At 36.3% G+C, this 13669-nt stretch overlaps 1 protein-coding gene across 3 annotated transcripts; it reads left to right on the top strand.

The window, feature by feature from the left end:
* Positions 1 to 6361: 6361 nt before the first annotated feature.
* LOC132607350 (nonsense-mediated mRNA decay factor SMG7-like) lies at positions 6362 to 13552 on the top strand. Of its 3 annotated transcripts, none has more exons than XR_009570253.1 (8): positions 6364 to 6647; positions 7855 to 7943; positions 8214 to 8825; positions 8993 to 9115; positions 9841 to 10073; positions 10156 to 12034; positions 12151 to 12290; positions 13002 to 13552. XR_009570253.1 is itself a non-coding variant. In XM_060321280.1 (6 exons), exons 2-6 carry the CDS (start codon positions 7887 to 7889, stop codon positions 12011 to 12013), a joined length of 2883 nt encoding a protein of 960 aa, XP_060177263.1. In that variant the 5' UTR covers positions 6362 to 6647; positions 7855 to 7886; the 3' UTR covers positions 12014 to 12036. The 3 variants fall into 3 exon arrangements, 1 of the variants encoding a protein (XP_060177263.1); XR_009570254.1 differs by having other exon boundaries at positions 12984 to 13552; XM_060321280.1 differs by lacking the exons at positions 12151 to 12290; positions 13002 to 13552 and having other exon boundaries at positions 6362 to 6647; positions 10156 to 12036.
* The last annotated feature ends 117 nt before the right edge of the window (positions 13553 to 13669 follow it).

The following is a 13669-nucleotide window of genomic DNA, read 5'->3' as shown; positions in this document are numbered from 1 at the left end:
AAATTGGGTATGAAACAATGACAGAGAGGAGTACACGTGAATGTCACATGCTAGACCGCGTGACACGATAAACAAGGAATGAGGTGTAGTTTTTCTGTTACTTACCGACCTGAAAAATCAGATAATTTGGGGGGCCTACAAACTTGTATAAATTGAGGAAATATGATGTTATAACAGATTATTTTAAACTTTTGATCTGTTTAATAAAACATTTATTAAAAAATTTAAGAAAGTTTATTGGGCAAAATTTAGGTCAGACACAAGAATAAAAATTTACCCATACCGTATATTTACATCAAATCATGTGTAATATGTATTTGAATACACGTGTGGCATGATTATCATTTAGCCGTGATTCATTAATCTATACAGGCGTTTGGCCATGCGATTTGAAATTATGATTTCAAACCGGCATTTGTTTATGAAATTTGCACAAAATTTCAACTTCAACTTCATATCATGATTTCAAATACCAAATTCTCCAAAAAGTGGAATTTGAGATTCCAATTTTTTTTAAATGTAAAACTCGACCCATAATTTTATATTTAAAAAAAAATCCATAAGTTGGTTAACATTTTTTTTAAATGTAAAACTTGACTCAAAGTAACAACATTTGTTCGTTTTCTCGATCATCTAATTGGAAATTCATACTAGAGATTGTCCGTACTGTGTGAAAGGATTACATTAAAGAGTAGTTACTACAACTCATCTTCAATTTTTCTTTTATTGAACTAAAGTTTGATCAATAGATGTTGTATTCTTTAGAAATGTCTTCTAGCAGCGTATTAATTTTGTTATGAACTATGGTTTGCTCACTGGTTAAGATTGTATAAGAATTGGAGAAGTTTTGATAGTTTTCACAGCTTGTAGGGTTTTCATGTTTATGATAAAAAAATGCAACTTAAGAAATTCAAATACATGTCCAAACAAAACTTCAACTTCAACCTCAAATCACGCATGTATTCACTTCCTCAAATCACTTCAGTATAGTAAGTTGCATTAATTTAGTGTAACACACAGTATGAGTAAGTATTTACCCTAACATTAAGTTGATTTTCTTATGAGATAGGTGTTAGAGACATTTCAACAGGTTACAGAAGATAGTGAAATGTATTCTCTATTGGGCAGGATTTTTCAATTATATTAACTGACTTACTTTTCTTTTAAGTAAATCATGATTAAATTTTTTTATATCTTTCCAATAATAATTTAATAACATATATTTTCAGTTAAGAAGCGTAGAAAGTTATTTTTTTGAAGTATAAAAATGACTCTTTAGGAAAGTGGATGAAAAAATTATGAATAATTGGACCATATAGATAAGTTTATTAATAGTGGATCTAAAATTTTATTTTTGCTTAATTAGTGTATAAAAATACAAACTCTTTAAAAAAAAAAGAAGGAAATAAATATTGTCTTCTTTTTAACAATTGATATATTTTAGAATTTGAATTAAACTACTCAAATCATCATATTAGTAAACAAAATTTCTTACAATAAGATCTAAGGTAATGTATCGCAAACACATAACTAACATCTTATTAACTTGATTTAACTTTTACTAACATAAATAATAGCTTTATGTCTTGTGCAAATACTATCATATAAATAATAAATACGAAGAAAAAATATGACACTAACTTTTTCATGTGTGTATGTATAGATTATATTAAAATATAGATTCTCAAACAAACAAACAAACTGAGAAACCGGCGATTCGAAGCACTATAAAAGCTTAGAGTAATGTCTCTTCAATTATCAAACAAACAAGAGACCATCATACAATTCAAATGCTTCATATCATTACTTGCTTAGCATGTGGAGCCCCTAATCTCACCCAATAGTACAAGTTATCATATTCTCAACTTGCCAACTTTTGACGAAACTCATGCTTTGTTTTTGCAGTGTTATGTGGGAAAAAAAATCAATGTGGAAGTTTCCGTATTTACTATATGCCGCAAATTTGTGACATCAAGGTTATGAGATGAAAACAGTTTAAAAGTTTAACCTAATCGCTAGTAAGTAACGGCAGTAGTGGTGCTGCTTGAGGACTTCTTCTAGTTTGTGATGATTTCTCTTTCTTATAATCTTGTCCAAGTAGCAGTTTTGCCAAAGTTAATGTTTACATAATTTTCTTTTAAATCTTATGGGTTAGAATTTACTAGTTGCATATTTCAATTAGAAGACAAGTTTGATTCTTTATAAAAGGAGAATCGATGTCATACTAGAAAGAAAAAAAATAAACTAGAAAAGAGATAATATGGGGATTGGAAATTCCCACGTGAATCATTTTTGAAGGAAACTCTTGAGTTGGTTTCCACATATTCTTTTTTCTTTCTTTTTGTGATGATTCTGACTTAGTCCAACACATAGACTATTATAAAGTCGTTCACTTTTCCTTATAGTTTATGCATCAAATCTCAGTGATATTAATTCAGTGAAGAACAAGAGTAAGCCATTGTAGACATGGTTGCATATCTTGTTATTGAATGGTTTATTTTGTCTTTTGATTATGTGCCTCAGATATTTTTTTTTCTCTTTCGATGTGTGAATCAATATTGACAACAAAGACTATATTGGTGTGGTCGTTCTCTTCCATGTCCTGATCAATTTTTGGTTTCTTTAAGTAAAGAAATTAAGTCAAGTCTTAGACGCTCTTTTATTGATAAATTAGCTATCCTAAAGGGTGGAATATTAATAAATAGCATATGCCCTTTATGATTAATTTTTCTTCTATGAGTAACTGTGAATATGTTATCACATTGAATGGTTATGAAGACCAATCTAGTTATTCCTTATTCTCCGAAATTATTGGACGTGAACAAGTTCGAATTAGTCTAAGTGGAAGTAGTACTGAAAGTCGAGCAAAAGGATAACGTAGAAGAGTATGTCGTCAGAGAACTATTATCAGTAATGATTTCGATTCTGAACCCGTTGGGCTTAAAGTTCTGAGGGTGGTACAAAGAATCTTTAGAGGTGAATAGCTGGTGAAGGAAAGTGAGAAGAAAATACTAGGTTCTAAGAATTTGAAAATGGCCTCTATGAATTATGGTAAATTGAAGTTTGGGTCATTTTGTCCATATTGAGGGATTCTCTCCTTGAGTATTGGGGGAAAAATATTGGATAATATTTATCATGAGTGTGGTCCAAATTAGTGTTATTTGGTATATACTCTTGCACTTGAAGTCAAGTAGGAGGAGAAAAGGACATAGAAGCTTAAATTGAAATCTTTGCTTCTAATGACATGTCAATTGCCACACTTTAGAAATGACATGTCAATTGCCTCACTTTAGAACCCTTCTCCTAAAGGCAAGCTCGCTAAGACTTTGGCTGAAAGGGTTATAAACTATTTTTTTAAAATGAATGTGTTGTTTGTCTCTTCTGTTATAATTTCTACTCTCTACTATGTACAACAAAATATTGTAAGAGGTTACGACTTTAAGAATCTGTGTGATTTTAGTCAAGAAAGTAATTTGATACATACTAAGAAATGATTTTCATTTTTGATTAATCATTTGGATAGTAAGTGATGATTGGAAATTAAAAGACCTTTCGATTCTACACTAAATGTGAAGTCATTATGGGAATTGATTTGCTTGAGCGTGTATATGACATGCATAATTGATGAGTCTTACTTGCATAATTGTTTCTCATATGGCTTAAAAAGGTATAATTGCTGATCTGAATAAGGGTGATAACTCGAATGGCGAAAATCATGATACATGAAGCCGTAAGATATGGTTTGTACTGAAAAAGCAAGATACTATAAAGAGTATAAACTTTGTGATGTGTTACCCAAAGGAGGGTAACACTGCCTAGCATAGGAGAGATCTTGACATTTACAAAGAGTAGAAGAAGAAAGACTTCACTACCTGTGGAAATATTGTGAGTTAAGTTGTTAATAATCTCATCTATGATGTGAATACATTTTACTGCTCTTGCCATATAGGCACACTTATGAGATATATATGGCAGTACCATTTTGACTCGCCTCAGACAGTTGACAATTAAATTTGGCACGTAGAAGAAGTGAATTTCTCATCGTGTCAAGCAACATCAAAAGGGTGATGTCTGAAATGAATGCTCAACTTAAAAGTGTTGTTCATGTTCTATTGGATGAGGAGTAAGGTCAGGCAGTGATCCGGTCTCTTTTCATATTTGAGAATTTAAAGGTTAACTTGACCCACAATGATAGCATCAAAACATTTGTCGATGTTGCCTATCATGTTGAGCTTGAAGATGAGCAGGTGCTACGAAACCAATTATGTGGAAAATCAAGTGGTAAGAACTTTTCAAGCTTCAAGCGCAAGAAATTTAGTAAAGGGTCAAGGAGATCGGAGGTGGATCCTCCATGGAAAGAAACTTAATGAATTCCAACAAGGAAAAGTGGCATTACAAGAAGAAAGATAAAAGTAAGTGCAGTTCTGCCACTGCCAACATTTTTTCTTCTTGTATTAGGTTTCTCTTCAACAATAATGTTGTGAAAATTACTCTAAAAAATGTCTTCTATGGTTCTGGACACCTTTATGATGATTTCTTAGTGTAAATTTTAATCCTTTCACTTGTGACTATTATGTGGACTAATATATTATGACATGCTATTCGAGTAATAAAGATGTTGTTGTTATTACGTGACATTTATTACATAGCATGCAAGATTGGTCATATTGGGCAAGATAAAATGAATTGGTTGGCTAAGAAAGGACACTTGGGTTCTTTCTCCAAAATAGACATGCCACTTGTGAACATTATCTTGTCGGAAAGATTACATATAAACCATTTGGGAAGGCTAAGAGAGCTGCCTTCTTATTGCGAGTAATCCATTCAGACGTCTGTAATTCACAAATATGAAGGCTAGGTCTGTTGTGTTTCTTTTCATTATGTTTGTCGTTGATTTCACGCACTTTGATTATATCTATTTGGTTTCTCATGAATCTGAAGCACTTGAATGCTTTAGAAGATATATGAATGAAGTTGAGAATCAATTAGAAGATGTGAATATCGATCAAGACAATTTGATGAATTATGTAATGAAAAGGGCAGTGCCAGATAATTAATTATTCCTTACACACCTCAACAAGATGGTGTAAAAAAAAGAAGGAATAGGACACTATTGGACGTGACAAGGCCCATGATGGCGCAGACAAATTTACCTACCTCTTTTAGGAGAGATGTGTTAGTAACTGCAGCCTATATATTGAAGAAAATGCCTTCTAAATCAGTTTTCCACTCCTTATGAGCTATGGACTGGTCAGAAACCAAACTTGAATGATCTGCGACCTAGGGTTGTGCTGAATATGTAAACGATCATTTTAACAAGTTTGGTAAACTAGATCCAAAAGGCAAGAAATATATCTTTATAAGATACTCAAAACGCTCCAAATGGTATGTGTTCATTGGTGAATTAGATAATGGAAGTGGTACTGAAATTGAATCACGGGACGTCACATTTGTGGAAAATAATTTTCCAAAGAAGGGCGAAGTACAGAAAGGAGTGCTTCTTTATGAAATGTTGAATTCAGATAGTCACCTAATGTCTTCTGACACATTTAATAATCAAATTGATCAAGATTTTATGCTTGATTCGAGTGGGAGTGGGAGTTCTCAATCCCGAAATCTTGTTGATTAATCTGAGTTTCAGCTATGTAAGAGTACCACAAAAAGTATACCTAAAAGTGCTTATAGGATTGAAGATTACGTTTTCTTGGTATTTCTGTGACTGAGGCTTTAAAGAGTCCTGAAAAAGATGAGTGGATGAAAGCAATAAAAGAAGTATTAAAGTCCATGAGAACCAGCAAAATTTGGGATCTGCTTGACCTTCCTCCCAGCATAGAGCTATTGGGAACAATTGGGTTCTCAAAGTTAAACGCAAAGCGAACGGGTCAATAGAAGGATCTGATCGTAGATAGATTACTTGAACTTGCGGGTAGGGGTTGAACAAGGCAGTGGATTCTGAAACCAGAGCGAGTTCAATCCCCATCATTCACCCATCAATAAATGAATCGTTTGTTTAAGAGACAAGACAAACCTAGATAGTATTTATTCTGCAAGTCATCTCGAAACTTTCACACACATCTAAGCAATTGTATCCAACTGAAAGACAAAAAAGAAACATAGATTAGCATCGCCTACTTGCTGAAAGCAAAAATGAAATAGCCGATCATGAATTTTATAACAATTTTAAAACCTCACTAATCAACCAATCACTTTTTGTTCATAATGAATGAACCTAGGGAAAGAAAAAATAATCCCCTCCCTTTTTCTAATCCAATTAAGCTTGTGAAAATTAGTGAACATACCAAATAGATGTAATCTAGATAATATTTATTTAAATACCAAATAAAGTCGAAATTGGGCTAAGGATAGAGTCATAGAGACGGCGTTACCGAGAAAAGACTCATAAAACGATTTTCACAATAAAAATAAAAAGTCTCTTCTACTTCTCCTCCTATTCCTCCTCATTCATTCTTCATCTATTGGCTTTCCAAAATAGCCCTAAAATTACGAAACCCTAGCCTTTTTCTCTCTTCATCTTTATAGCCATATATACGTATATACATCTCCATAAATAGATAGGGGTATTATTGTAAATTGAAAGAACCGGGGGAGATCTGTTGATTTCCCTGGATCTGCTTTGGGAAATTTTGGTGAGTTTTTTGAAATTTCCGTTTCATATTTGTTGATTTTGGTAATTTTTATGATCGAATTGCTAATTGATTGGAAATTTGATCTCTGTTTCGATTTTTTTTGTTGTGTAAATTAGCGTTGACGGATTTTTTTAGGTTTTTTTCGTTTGTTGTAATATTATTGGGTTATTGACTTGTTGTGTTTGACTTTTGTTTTGGTTATGTTAAGAGTCTGAGTTGAAATTTGATCTCTATTTCAGTTTTTGTCAGGTAAATTAGAGGTTTTGTATTTTGCTGTAATATTATTGGGTTTATTGGCTACTTGTGTTAGATTTTATTTTTTTGGCTATATTGTTGATGAAATCTTAGTAAAATCAAGTAAACGAATGGCTTACGCGGGTGTATTTGGAACAGATGATGTGTGGGTTAGGCACAAAAAAGCCTACCATTTAAGTAGAGAAGGGTAGAGGGGTGTGCCGTTGGCCGTTGGGCGATTTCTCGTTAGAAAATAAAAATATATGAAGAGAGGAAGGTAGTTAACATCAACTACTACTATTTTGCCTCATCCTCTATATCCTTTTGGCACCTGTTGAGCCCGTTTCACCAAAGCGAGACACCCCCCACACCCAGACACACACCCACAAAAGAAAAATAAAAGACGAAAAAAAAACTGGTTGGTGAAGTTGACTAGTACATTTCCATCTTTTTGTTTATGGATGATTCTTTTTGTGGATTTTAATATATGTATATGAACGTGTATCTTTCAACTTATTCGAGAGGAGCTAGTTTCTAGATTAGGAGTTCGAAGTGAACTTGAGAAAAGGGTTTTGGGGGCTTGCACGTGGATGTCGTAGGCTTTCAGCTAGTGTATGGATATTTAGCATTGTGGTTTTGTATCTACTCGGAGAATATTTTTCATTTTTTTCTTCCTTTTGAAGAAGACATTAATTGCGGTGGGTACGTGGATGGTCTGTTATGGGTATTAATATCAGTATTAGTTTGCTGAGGGTTAATCTGCCTTTTCATTATCTAGATTAGGAAGAAAAACCAATTCCTAACAATTTTGAAACCCTTTCTGCAATGTGCATTCGCCTAGATTCACTTCCGAGTTCTATTTTCGCTTGTGCAATGTATCCTTCTTTTATGCGTAAATGATTGCATTTCTATTTTTCCTCTTTTATTTCATATTTTCCCTGTTTTGATATCTGATTGTGCTCTGGTGCTGCAGACTGAATAGCTTGATGAATAAGGGCCATTCAGATGGATAACAGTTTAGATCATTCGCCACGGGAACGTGTTCAGCGGCTCTTCAACAAGGTCGGTATTTGCTGTATCGCCTCATTGCTTTGCCATTTGAATTATGGATATTTAGAGTGATTCTTCATCATAAATAACCATATAGTGATTTATATTACAGACCTACATACATAGTTTAGTTAGAAATACTTCTATTGACCTGCACAACGTATTGCTGTATGTACAGGTCCAATAAGTTCATTGAGTTGTATTCGTTTAATGCTTAGAGATTGTAATACGTACCTGCTTGTTTGGAACATGTGACTGACGTTTTTTACTGATTTTGTTAAGAATGTGGAGTTGGAGAACAAGCGTAGGAAAGCAGTACAAGCTAGAGTTCCTTCTGACCCAAACGCATGGCAACAAATGCGTGAAAACTATGAAGCTATCATCCTCGAGGATCACGCTTTTTCTGAACAACATGAAATAGAGTATGCCTTGTGGCAGTTGCATTATAGAAGAATTGAGGAACTGCGTGGACGCTTTAATGCTGCAATAGCTTCAAATGGATCAACTACTTCTCAGACTGGGAAAGGTCCGCCTCGCAACGGGCCAGATAGCATCACAAAGATCCGCACGCAGTTCAAGACTTTTCTCTCAGAAGCAACTGGCTTTTATCATGATTTGATGGTGAAGATCAGGGCAAAGTATGGCCTGCCACTAGGAGCTTTCTCTGATGATCCAGGGAATCAGATTCCTTCTTCAAATGATGTTAATAAATCTATTGAGGTGAAGAAAGGATTGATATCCTGCCATCGTTGTTTGATTTATCTGGGTGATCTTGCTCGGTACAGAGGCTTATATGGTGAGGGTGACTCTAAAGCTCGTGACCTTGCGGCAGCATCAAGTTATTACCTGCAAGCTTCTTCACTGTGGCCCTCAAGCGGCAATCCTCATCATCAGGTATCTTTATTTTTACTTCTGCGATCATTTAGATATCCGTACTTGCCCTTTTTTTTTGGGGGGGGGGGGGGGGGGAGAGAAAATGATCATTGATTAATCTTTCTATGCAACATTTAAAATCTTGTTGTTTATATTTGTAAAAATTGCTGATTGTGTTGTTTTCCCAGCTTGCAATACTGGCTTCCTATTCCAGTGATGAGTTGGTGGCGATCTATCGCTATTTTCGTAGTCTTGCTATTGAGAATCCTTTTACGACTGCAAGGGACAACCTGATCATTGCATTTGAGAAGGTAAGCAATTCATTGAGCCCCCTCCCCCCCAAAAAAAAACCAGATCTCCTTCTTCTCTCTCTTCTCGACGTTTGTTATCTTGGAAAAAATTATATGGAGACATCGCAATAGCTTTGGTTAGAGCAAAAGCACAAATTGGCAAAACCAAATAATTTTATTTCCAAAGTATGGATTTTTCGCCTGCGGAATGAATCAAGGAACTAAGGATGTTTCGAACCTCAGATGGTCAAATCCACACTTGTGATAGTTTCATCTTTGATAGAGTTTACTTGTTAGATAATCAAACTTTGAAGAGTTTACTTGTTAGATAATCTTTAGAGTGTGATAAAACATACTTTCACGGTTTGGTAAAATAAAAAAGAAATATGAATTATTATCTAGAAAAAAGAACGATATAAAACATAGGTGTAGCATATGTTAAACAATATCATGGTGAACTGCTTTTCTTAAAGCAAAATAGACACCTAAATACCAGTTGTAGGAAGTTCTCGAGATCTTGTAGTGGAACTTTGATTTCCATCTTTTCAGTTGCTGTGAGTGTGGAATTTCGATTTCCGTCTGTTTTTGGTTGGTCAAGGAGTGATCTAGACGTGATTATCTTGTATTCTGCCCACTCTTTCATGTTAAAGTTTTCTGGGCATTTTTTCTTTCCGTTTGGACTGTTTCAGTTGTTGCAATGGGCTATGTGGATGATCTTAGTGTTAACTGATTTCTCTTTATGGCAGAATCGTCAGTGTTACTCCCAGCTACCAGGGGATGCTAAGGCTTCGTCTATCAAGGCAGCTCCTTCACGAACAACGGGTAAAGGACGAGGTAAAAGTGAAATAAGGCAGTCTCAAAAAGATGAAAAGGTTGAAGCAAGTGTAGCGAAGGAAAAAGGTTCAAGTATATCTGAAATCTTCAAAACCTTCAGCACAGGGTTTGTTCGGTTGAATGGTATTCTCTTCACACGCACCAGGTATGTTCCTGTCTAATGAATATATGTTATTTGGCCACAATATAACCAAGTGTGACGCTAACTTCTTATCATCTTTTCTCAGCTTGGAGACCTTTGAAGAAGTGCTGTCAATTGTTAAGAATGATCTGCTTGAGCTTCTCTCATCTGGGTCTGATGAGAAGTATAGTTTTGGTTCAGATGCTACGGACTGCAGACTGGCAATTGTCAGGCTCGTGGCCATCTTAATATTCACCATCCATAATGTGATTAAGGAAAGTGATAATCAGTCATATGCTGAGATTCTACAGAGATCAGTTCTTCTACAGAAGGCATTTACTGCTGCCTTTGAGTTCATGGGTCATGTGGTTGAGAGATGTATCCAACTAAATGATCCCTCGTCAAGCTTCTTATTGCCTGGTATCTTGGTTTTTGTAGAATGGTTGGCGTGCCATCAAGATATTGCACTTGGTAATGAATCAGAGGAAAAACAAGCAAGGGCTAGATCTTTTTTCTGGAAGACCTGCATCACTTTCTTTAATAAGCTATTGTCGACTGGGTCTAAGTTTGTCGATGAAGATGAAACATGTTTTTTCAATATGAGCAGGTATGATGAAGGTGAGAGTGGTAATCGTCTTGCATTGCCGGAAGACTTTGAACTTAGAGGGTTTGTTCCTCTTCTTCCGGCACAGCTCATCCTTGACTTCTCAAGAAAACATTCTTTTGGTGGTGATAGTGGAAGTAAAGAGAAGAAGGCACGTCTTCAGAGGATGATAGCGGCTGGAAAGGCTCTTGCTAATGTGGTCAGGGTTGGAGAAGAGGGAATATATTTCGACACCAGGGGAAAGAAATTTATCATCGGTGTTGAGCCCCAAACTTCTGATGATTATCAACTTAATGGCTCCATGGAAGTTGCCAAATTAAGTGGTATTGGACTGGAAAGTCCAGATGTTGGACAGTTGACTGTGGGAGATCCGCTGCCAAAGCAGCAATTGTATGTTGAATGTGAGGAAGAAGACGAAGTTATTGTTTTTAAGCCACCAGTTATGGAAAAAGCGAATGGCATCTCTTCAAATACAATGACTTCAGCGGTTCCTGTATCTGGTATTAGTGCTGCCAATGCTCCTCCTGGTGCTAGCATGGCGTTTGTTGATAAGTGTTGTGAGATGGGGCCATTTCCGTCTGCACTTGATGGGTTGAGGTTGCAGAATGCTTGGAGTGCTACAAGGCTGCCAACAAGCATTTCCCATACCAATACCCAATATGTGCAGCCAATCCAACCAAGTACTTCAATGTGGTCTGTAGAGCAAGGTGCTGTCATGAATGGATTGGGGGGCTTGAACTTGATGGGAAATGGTTTTACAACAGAAGCTGAGTTGCTAAATCATCCAGAAATGATGCCACCTGCAGCATATTCAGTTCCTTTACCCCAGTCTGTGAAGTTCAGCACTGCAAATAATATTCACTTCCAGGTTCCAGAGGCTGCTATATCATCTACCTTCAGTTCATTTACACCTTCAATAGCTGGTTCCGATAGCATGAAATCTTCACCAGTTATCTCAACAGGAATGAAGAAAAATCCAGTGAGCCGACCAGTTAGACATCTGGGTCCACCTCCAGGGTTTGGTTCTGTTGCTTCCAAAGTAGATGACTCTTCATCTGCCTTGACCTTAAAGAATGAAAATAACCCCATTCCTCGTATGGATGATTATAGCTGGTTGAATGGATATCAGTTACCTTCAACACATCAGAGCATTGGTTACAATAACACGGACAATCATTCAACACAAACATATCACTCTGTGAGCAACAGTAGCATAGCCGGGATTAGCTTTCCTTTCCCTGGGAAACAGGTGCCCTCTCTGCACATGCAGTCAGATATCCAGAAAGCAAACCAACAATCTGTTGCACTGCCTCAGCAGTATCAAGGACAGTCCCTGTGGCAAGATCGTTTCTTTGTGTGACATGGATAGGGAGACTAGATGGTGAGAAATGCATCTTGCTTGTTCTTCTTAATCATAAAGTTACTTGAAACGAGTTAAAGTGTTCTACAATATGCCACAATATACATTCTCTCAGTTGTGTTTCAAATGCTGTACAGGTTAACAAATTACTGGGGAGAATGATCACTAGCCCGTTGCTACAAAGTTCAACCATCATATTGCAGTATGGTCAAGGTTATTATGTTTTTGTTGCAGCATGGATGGTCTTGGATTGTTGCAGGCACTAGCTGTTCAGCAGGTATTGCCTGCTGCCTTCTCTCCTTGTTTCTCTCCCCCTTCTGACAACTGTTTGCCGTGGTGAGTATTATTCTTAGTCCAGAACAATCATAGATGAGACAGTCCTCCAGCCAACTTTCCATGCGAACGAAGAAGTTCCAGCTATCAATTAGCTGCATGTCCTGAGCGATTAGGAAGTATGGGCCACGGTCACTCATAACCTAATGGCTTCATTTTTTTCTTCTCTCTCTCTGTCTCCCCTGTTCATTTTTCTTTCTTTATTAAGCGGGAAATACTCAGACAAGCAGGAGATTGGTTCTTTCTGGACAGATCTCTGTTGGAAACCCCTCCCTCCCCTTTCCTTTCTTCTATGACTTACTCCACACCATGTCTTGGTGGTCTCACACCGGCCCGGTTACTGGTAGCAGTTTTCTGTTATTCCTTTGCGAGTCTGGGTAATGAAGAGTTGGATCCGGATGCCTGCATTTCTTTACTTCTGAACTTTGAGGAATTGGGAACAAAGTAATAGGGCTTCCATTAATATGCGTCACCCGTCTTATTTTTAACTGCCTAATTCCAACGTAAAGCTGCTCAAACTTTTTCCTTCCTTTTGAATGCCTCAAGGCGATCAATGTTAATTTGCTGGATGATTATTATGTTAATTCACCTGTGCTTACCAATGTTGTAAATTTTTCTGCTATCATCTTATGTACAGTTGTGGGTTTTGATGCAGCTTGTGCCGAGCTATTCAAACTGGTTGAGTAGAGACCGAGGTCAGTAGGTGCAGGAATTTGGGTGCTTTGAAATTATGAACCTTGTCTTGGTTTGATTGATAATTGTGCGGCCGAGGGATCAGAATTTGGTGGATAGCTGGTTGGAGCAGAAGCCACAGTAAATCTACCTGGTTTATTAATGATCTCGACAAATAAGTTCTGCTACATGTCATTATGAGCAACTTTCTACAATACACGTTTAAGGTAGATATCTTGGCAGTTCCGTATCTGCCTTGTGAAGTTCTAAAAGTATTCTGCATAAGATCATGAAGAAGGATTTGTTATCGTTGGAGTACTTTGTGGTGGTTAGTTTAAAATAAGTATAGCCTTTGGCTATCTCAACCCTTTTCGTTTGATGGTATTGTCCTAGTAGTGACAATTATCCTGTTATGTTTGTTTTGTTGGACCAGTGGTGCGTTTTGTTACTGTTACAGTTTCTGTGGTTGGATTATTAATAATGTTGTCATCGTGATGCTGGTATTCGATTGAAGCATAACTTGTTTTGGTGTGACATGGTGCCTGATAAATCTTGCTATTACAAATGTCATCACCCTTTATATTTATTTATACCTAGAATGTTAAAAGTAAAAGAGGAAATTGAGGGTCTACATTTCCCAGTTTTCAACAA

This window comes from Lycium barbarum, chromosome 8 (genome assembly GCF_019175385.1).
Source record: "Lycium barbarum isolate Lr01 chromosome 8, ASM1917538v2, whole genome shotgun sequence".
NCBI lineage: Eukaryota > Viridiplantae > Streptophyta > Magnoliopsida > Solanales > Solanaceae > Lycium > Lycium barbarum.
This window is presented reverse-complemented; position numbering and strand designations above follow the sequence as displayed.

What these genes read in the sequence shown, in the direction of transcription:
- LOC132607350 (XM_060321280.1), top strand. Translation starts at nt 7,887, where the DNA reads ATGGATAACAGTTTAGATCATTCGCCACGGGAACGTGTTCAGCGGCTC. An exon ending in TGATCATTGCATTTGAGAAG is followed by an intron (nt 9,116 to 9,840) that starts GTAAGCAATTCA and finishes TCTTTATGGCAG; the next exon opens with AATCGTCAGTGTTACTCCCA. An exon ending in ATTCTCTTCACACGCACCAG is followed by an intron (nt 10,074 to 10,155) that starts GTATGTTCCTGT and finishes ATCTTTTCTCAG; the next exon opens with CTTGGAGACCTTTGAAGAAG.